Source organism: Carettochelys insculpta, chromosome 7 (assembly GCF_033958435.1).
Source record: "Carettochelys insculpta isolate YL-2023 chromosome 7, ASM3395843v1, whole genome shotgun sequence".
NCBI classification, from domain to species: domain Eukaryota; kingdom Metazoa; phylum Chordata; order Testudines; family Carettochelyidae; genus Carettochelys; species Carettochelys insculpta.
In genome coordinates, this window is record NC_134143.1 from 33,940,303 (window position 1) to 33,948,263 (window position 7,961).

The 7,961-nt window shown below is 50.3% G+C and overlaps 1 protein-coding gene across 4 annotated transcripts in view; it reads right to left on the bottom strand.

Annotated features, from left to right (window-relative positions):
• The window catches only part of DNAJB12 (DnaJ heat shock protein family (Hsp40) member B12), a 29,824-nt gene extending 24,981 nt beyond the window's left edge, over positions 1 to 4,843 (bottom strand). For all 4 annotated transcript variants that reach the window (XR_012646297.1, XR_012646296.1, XM_075000292.1 and 1 more), the window contains exon 1: positions 4,663 to 4,843. Coding sequence is in view for 2 of the 4 variants with exons in the window: in XM_075000292.1 (XP_074856393.1) it covers positions 4,663 to 4,795 (133 nt within the window). In the remaining 2 variants the exon portion in view is untranslated. The remainder of the gene's footprint in view (positions 1 to 4,662) is intronic.
• Between the last annotated feature and the right edge of the window lie 3,118 nt (positions 4,844 to 7,961).

The window sequence follows — 7,961 nt, forward strand, 5'->3', positions numbered from 1 at the left end:
TACCAAGTTTGAAATAGGTTAAGTCAAAATAATTTACACAAATTGCATTGCACAAATTGCATAAGTTACTTCAAGTTACAGCTACAGCGTAGCTATAGCCTAGGGGATTACTACAGTAAAATTCCTTTAATTGGGACTCTGATGGTCCAGAAATCCTGATGGTCCAGCATCTTGCAAAACCAGTCCTACTTACAGAGATTATCCAGCACAATGTGATGGTCTGGCATACAGAAGTCCCCCAAGATATACATACGTCAAACTTCACGTAAGTCAGAGGGCTTCGGTGGTAGGCTGGGGCCCTGAGAGGGGCATGGGGGGGTAGAAATGGGTGCTCCCAGCCTCCAGCCCCAGGGAAGTGGCGTCTCTGGGCGCTCCTGGCTCCAAGCCCCCAGAAAGTGGCAGCCGTGGGTGCTCCCAGCCACACCACCAGCCCCTGAAGGCCTAAATATAGGACAATTAGTCTCTTTCAAAGAATAAGTAGGAACGCCTTTTTGGCTTCCCAAATACAGGACAGTTGGTCACCCTAAAAAGCGGGAGGAGTGTGGGGTGGTGAAGAAACTGCAGGAGCGTGGGGTGGTAACATCCAATAGTCCAGAAAATTTGGTAATCCGGCACCCGTCCAGTCCTGGACTTGGCGAAGTAAAGGAATTTTACTGTAATATTTGCACTAGCAGAAGCAGCATGTGTTACAATCAACATAATATTCTGTTTTTTTTTTTCAGCAGCACTTTCCAGTCCTCCTGCATGCTCTAACAGCTTTTCCAAATTTGACATCTACTAAAAAGGCTGTAATTTGAGAGGAAAAAAAATGACAATTTCCTATTGAAAATATGTTTATGTAACGGTAAGAAACAACTGACTGATAATAAAGTACACTTTCATAGCATCTTCCATTCACAAGCTTCCAGGTGCTCCACAAACCCTAAGTCATGTGTAACTTCTGTGAAGCAAGTGTATGACACTGGTTTTACAGATAAAGATGCTGGAGAAAAAACAGATAAATAGCTTGTCCAATGTCATTCTCAGTGAGTCACTGAAAGGGCCAGATATAGAATCCAATAATTCTCATTCCTGACTCTAACCGCTACACAACACTCTTAAGGAGTCTATACCGTCTTCGGGCATGTCTATTTATAGGCATCACAGTGCCAGAGTAGATGCTTCCTACATCAATTGAAGGGGTTTTCCCCATCAATATAGCTAATCTACCTCCCCCAGCCATAGTAAGTAGGCCAGTGGAAGACATGGTGTAGTTAATTTGGCTTAATCATGGTACTCTGGGGTGTGAATTTTTCACGTCCTTGAGTGATGTAGCTAGGTTGATCTAAGAGCAGACTAGGATTCAGTCTGTTCCTCAATTAATAGCATCCCCAGCCTCAGGAAAGGGTATAATGAAGCCACTCTAGGCTGTCAAAGACTTGGGGGCTTTTCCAGGGGAAAAACAAGTAGGCTCTGTCAGCTCTTGAATTTCATTATTTCTAGGGACATGTTTACACAGCAGCTGGGAGGTGTCTACCAGGGTTTTTTGTAAGGTGTGTGTTTGTGTGGCTGCTTAAGGGAGGTTCAAATGCTGTCCAGCTGACTAGCAAAGTGTCCACAGCTGGATTTTTGCTTCTACTGGTGGTACACATGCCTAGATGCACACAAAAAATTACCCTGCACATGGATGGAAAAGTCTGGAGGGAACATTGGTGTCTACTAAGCTCAGATCAAGCTAGCACACTGAGGCTCCTAGGGTTAGTTACACTAGGAGCTAACTTCGAAGTTAGGCACTACTTTGAAGTAGCCATCAGAGAGTCTACACGCATTTTTCCCTTAACTTTGAAGTTAACATGCAAGTAGGGAGCCCAACTTCAAAGTCCTTACTCCATTCCTAGAATGGGGGAATAGTGCCCTATTTTGAAGTTTAACTTCGAAGTAGGGTGTGTGTGGACACAACTTCAAAGTTACTTATTTTGAAGTAAGCAACTTTGAAGTTATTTTTGTAGTGTAAACACAGCCAAAATTAGCCAGGTGGCCATGGCAGCATGAGGTAGCTGCACAAGTACAACTCAATTTGTGCTCCTCCATACATATTTAGGCAACCCTGGCCACACCATTATTTTTAGTGCAGTGGCTCAAGCTCAGCCCTTGCAGCTTAGGTGGGAAGCAAGAGGGAAATCAGAGGAACAGGAAGAAGTTTTGTTTCACTGTGTTAGATCAAAGAATTTATTCCAAGCATCTTCCCTTACTGGGTGAAAGAAAGACCTAGTAATGCAGGAATTGGATTCCAGTTTATCCATGTATGCTGATTATGATACATGTGACAATACTGTAAGTCTTCCTTCTCCACCCTACCAAAGATTTCAACATGACCTTATTCAGTCATAGTCCAGATACAATTACACCTCCAATTTCAGGGTGGAGCTGGGAATACTTTATCAAACCTTTCATTTAAGTAGGTTCCGTCCTAGTCAGCTGCTTCCAGGGGTGGGAAAAGGCACTGAAAATGAGGTCTCCAAAGACCACAAAACCTCTAAATTGCACGTGGTGGCGGCAGTGGTGGGGCTGGAGTTTGGATTAACCGCAGGACAAATGGAATTTTAAAAGGTTGGGGTTTTCATTCTGAGTTGCTTAAAAAAATAAAATCAGATACACTTTCATAGTATCACCATCAAAAAAGCACTGTGGACAAGCCTATTATGTTTCGTTGGCATGGCCAGTTATATAGACAAGACCTTGTAAAGCATGGTGAAGTAACAGGAAAGCTCACGAGAAATAACAGGTGTGTTGCCAAATTGCACACCACCAAAGGTACGCCCCCAAAATCTACAGTCACATGCCCATGCATAATCTGACATCATGATATTTAAGATTCATTAGTTTTCTAGGCACAAGTTAAAGCTGCTCTCTGGCTGTCTGCCTGCCTGGCTCCGCCAGCTGGAAAAAGCCTGGTGGGCAGCTGCAGCACCCCCATGGCTGTCTGCGCCCTGGCTTCCCTCAGCTGGGGGAAACCCTGGGCAGACAGCAGCACCGCTGCAGCTTCTCTAAGCTAGAAAGAGCTGCAGCACTGCTGCTGTCTGCCTAGTGAGGCTTTTCCCAGCTGGGGCCCTGCAGCAGCGCAGCTTCTCCCGGACTTCCCCCAGCTGGGAGAAGCCACGCTGCTGCATCTGTCTGCCCGGTATGGTTTCTCAGCTTCCCCCAGCTGGGAGAAGCCACGCTGCTGCATCTGTCTGCCCGGTATGGTTTCTCAGCTTCCCCCAGCTGGGAGAAGTTGTGCTGCCACAGCTGTCTGCCTGGCATGGCTTCTTGCAGCTGGAGAAAGCCAGACAACCGCAAGGCTATGGCTTCTCCCCAGCTGGGGAGAGGCAGTGCCTGGCTCCCAGAGTGGTGAGAAATCAGGAAACTGACCAGCCCTGGTGATGGTCAGTTGCCTGGCTCCCACAAACGGAGGGGAGCTGGGAGCCAGGCTGCCACCTGGTCCCCACCTCCTCTCCACTCACTGGAGCTAGGACTCTGACCAGGGCTGGTCAGTTTCCTGGATCTCCCCTGTTGCATGGGAAAATTTAACTTATGCGGGGGTCACAAGAACACAACTACTATGTAAGCAAGGGTTTAGTGTACGATATGTATTTTCACAGATAAGCTCATCCTAAAAAGCGTAAACCATCTCAACAGGATTTAACTTTTACATAGAGAAAGGGCTCTGCTCCATTTCCCAATTATATCTCACTGCCTGAAACATCACCTACACACCCATATCCGGTGTTATTTCACTGTCCAGATTTATAATAAGAACACACATTATGCAGGTTCACAGAAAAACCAACTTTCAGAACACTTTACACAGATAAAGGGACCCCACATTTCCTCCTCCACTTCTGACTGAGAAGTTCCGTTTGAGGCTGCCATACCTCTGGCAGTTAAGAGGACCCCCCCCCGCAAAAGTATGCCTCGAACACGTACTGACAGGGGATCAGCTGCCCCATGCCTGGATGCAAAGGCCTAGGGCAGCACCAACAGTGGTAGCCAGCAGCTTCCCCCCCCACACCGTTAGACAGTGGGGCCTTTCCCCCTGCAGGCTGGGCTGGGGGGAGCTGCGAGGGTTTAGGGGCAATTCCAGCGGAGCGCGGCAGGTTGCAGAGACAGGGAGCCAGGCTGTTGGCGGGGGGAGGGGGATGGAGCTGAAGGCGGATGAGGAGAGTTGGGAGGTGGAAGTTGAGCGTTGGCGGCGGGGTCCCTGGGGCTCCCTAGGGGCAGACGAGTGGCGGGGTCCCTAAGGGAAAGGGCCTCTGGGGGCGGGTCAGACAGGGAGCTCTGGCGTGGGGGGGGCTGTGTCTGGCAGCGAGGAGCTGTTGCCCCCCAGCCTGGCGGCGCGATGCTCTCTGGGAGATGTAGTCCGTCGAGCCCCAGAGGCGCGCAGTCCCGCCTTCTGTCGTAGCGCAGGCGGCCTCGCTCCCAGCCCCGCTCCCCCAGGCTTCCCCGCGGTCACACGCTAGTGCTACTCCAGCGGACTCCCACTAGAACCCCCGCCGCCTATCCGGCCAAGCAAGCGAGGACTCCAAGTCCCATGATCCCCGGCGTGGCGAGGCTCGGTGCGCAGGCGCACTGCAGGTGAGAGGTCACCAGCGCCGCCGTTCGTGCCCCAGGCCCCGCTTCCCCCGCGCCCCGGCTCCCGCTCACCGCGGACACGCTGGGACGGGTAGAGGCGCTGGGCCTTCTCCAGGAAGCGGAGCGCTTTGTCGGGCTGATTGGCCTTGATGGCGGCTACGGCGATGGCAATACAGCGCTCCGCCTCGTCCCTGTTGGACTCCATGGCGGCGGTAGTGGCCGAGGCGGGGGGAGGGGCTGGCGCGCAGCGATGGCGTCACCCGCCGAGAGCGCAGCAACCCCCTGCTGGAAGTGCTAAGAGCGACCGGAGACCCACATCACCACAGCTACCGTGTGGGCAGGAGTAGCGGCGGCGGTACCGTATTGGCCAGTATATCAGCGCATAGCCCTAAGCCAGGCCATCTCAGGTGCTGCTGGGAACGGCTGCGAGTCAGGAGGCTGCTCGGCCTGAGCCGCCCTATGTGCTGCTGCGGGACCTGCCCATGTCCTTGCCCGGCTTTGTGCCTTGGGTCCCTCGGGCCGCAGGGGCACTGAAGGGTCAGGAGCGTTCTTGGCAAAGTGTCAACATTTGGTCAACACTTAGTTCTAGTCCATCCACAACGCTGCTGCTGCCGCCGCCCTGGTGCCATTGGGCCAGTAATGCAAGAGACGTACCCCCCCCCTCCCGACTTCACTCCTGTCACTTGCTGGCATCGCTTTCATCCGTCACTGGCCTCTCCAGAGCTCTGCACGCACGGGTAAGACTTGCACAGTGAAGCTCACAACTCACCCACCCTGACACCCATGGCCAGGGCTAGTGGCGAAACCCCTCCCCCCCAAGCTTAGACTAACTGCAATCATATTTTTCCAAAAAATAGGCCTTTTGTTCTCACTCTTTTCCTTCACGGAGACAAGGGCAGTACCAAAAAGGGTCTGGAGGAGCTCACCAACTGTCCTTTGCTGTCCTTGTTACTCGTAGGACTAGTCCCTGCTCCTTTTCTACTCCTTGCAATATAAACCCTGGTTTCTGTTTTTCTGTTCCATGTCCATTTGAAGAAGTGGGTTTTACCCAGGAAAGTTCATGACCTAATACATTTGTTAGTTTCTAAGGTGCCACAGAAGTGCTTACAAATGATTAGGTTAACTGTTGGAAATGTGATTCTGAATAACCGGAGTACTATATATGTACAATTGGAACCCTAAAGGGGTTTCCTGGGTTACCCAGTATAAAGAGGGACTGAAACGTCATCAGATACCGTCTAAGATGTATGTGGGGGGAATGGAAAACCTGTATTAGCAAAGGCTGGCAAAGCCATTCCTAGTTGGGACACTTGGATGATGACATGAGACAACCAGTCCACTGCTATCCTCTTGTAACATGTTCTACTAACAGTTTTCCCTCCTTGCATCTAATGGTCTCCATAAGGTTCAAGTATGCTTGATGTTGGATTTTAACTATGAACACTGTGGGAAACCCCTTTACTGTTCTTATCTTGTTCTTACGTCAATTGAACTGGTTTGCATTTACTAAGGATCAAAGTTTCTATGTGTGCTTCACCCATCTTATCTCCTTAATTAACTCTAAGTAGCTTCTTAAATAATCTGTTATTTGTGACAGGTGCACTTTGCACTCTTGACTAATCCCAAGCCACACAGTTTACTCGTTTTTTTTTTTCCATGGGAGAGCTAAAGTAGGAGGCTTATTATGGGGCCTCTCAACCCCACACTGGCACCAATAGTCTTCATGATGCAGATAGGCTGCATGCTGGTGACAAGAGGTTTAAGGAGATTGGTTGTATTAATGTAGAGGGACTATATGGGACAAAGGTGCTAACAAAACCCAATTACAGTTCAACATTTAATGCAGTTATACAATATTTGGCATACAGAGACTTTTAGCCTCCTTAGTTTTATGGCAAACACACTGTAAGAAATACCATTAAGCATTTATTACAGACACAGGAGAGAAAAAAAAAACAACAAATGCATTTGGTATGCAAAGTGTTAAGTGAGGCTTTATATTAACAACATGGCTTATTCCCCATCCCTTTTACTGGAGAGCGTTTCAGAAGGAAAAGCCTCCCTTATCTGACAGTCTCCTAGATGGTATCCGAGATAGTGATAACTTGCTCTTTAGGGTAAAGAGAAGTTAGCTGGCATAAGCTGGACATGTTGGTGCAGCTGCTGTCACAGGCCGATTCTCTTTCATTCGAGACAGTGTTATGGATATAGCTGGCGGCAGTTTAGACGACAGAGTCATTTGGATGCCTCTCTCTGACTTGTCTCTCAGGATCAACATGTTGAAGGCCCAAGGTCCCAGGAACCGGTGGGGGTGGCAGGTGTGATAGTGAAGCTTGCTTCTGTGGTCTCTCTTTTATTACTCTCCTATTTCTATTCTATTCTATTCTATATCTCCTATTCCTATTTCTTTGCAGACCCACAAAATAGGACTGGTGGAGTGGAACAGTCAGTCACCTCAGGCATGCGTAGCAAGGCAAGGCCAACTGAACGTTTATGGGACAAATCTGATTCTGAGTTCTTTGTTTTGTTCCTGATTATGAATCTTACTATAGTGAAAGGGGTAGGACCGAAAGATGCTTTGGCTGGAGGGCCCAAGCCAGCACACCACCAGCCTTCTTATAGACAAAGACATACCAGTAAAGACCTGCAGGAGGGTGAGTTGTGCTCAGAAGGGCTGCAAGGGACTGTCGACACCTGGGCCAGACAGATCTCTTCTCATTTCCAGCCAGGTGCCTGTCTCAGAGCAGTTTCTAGAGCTCTCCTTTTACTGCTAGGGAATTAAAGGGGTAATTCCAGTTCATGCAGAGGTGAAAAGAAGCCGGTGCACCCGGTCACCTCTCTGGTGAGGAGGAGCTGGGCCACTGGGGCCTTTGGCTGCAGGAGGAGGCACAGCACGCTCCTGACCTGGCTGCAGGGGCTCTGCTACAGGCTGCTGCGGTACGCAGCAGGCAGTGAGGCAGGTGAAAGGGGCTGGCTGGGGAGACGCTGTCCCTCCCTGTCCAGGACTGCCTGAGCCCTAAGGGCCCCCAGCTGCCATTGAGGGAGGGGAGAGTGGCTGAATCTACACCCTCCCCCCATTTTGTGTGGGGAAGCTGCTTGTGTTTGAAAATGCACGGCTTGCTGCACCCCTCTCACCCTGGTGGGGAGGGAAGGGCCGGATGCGCTGTGCACTTCGCTCTTGCTCCCTGACAGGAAGGGGAACAGTAAGCAGCCGCCTTGTAGGGATTATGAAGGAGGCAGGGGCTTCACACCCCTGCCCTGAGCTCCTCCTCACTGCCAAGCCCCTGCTCTCAGCCAACTCCTGCACCTCCCCAAACATTGCCCCCTGCCCCAAGTCTCTGGCACCTCCCGCTCATGCAGCCTCCTGCCCT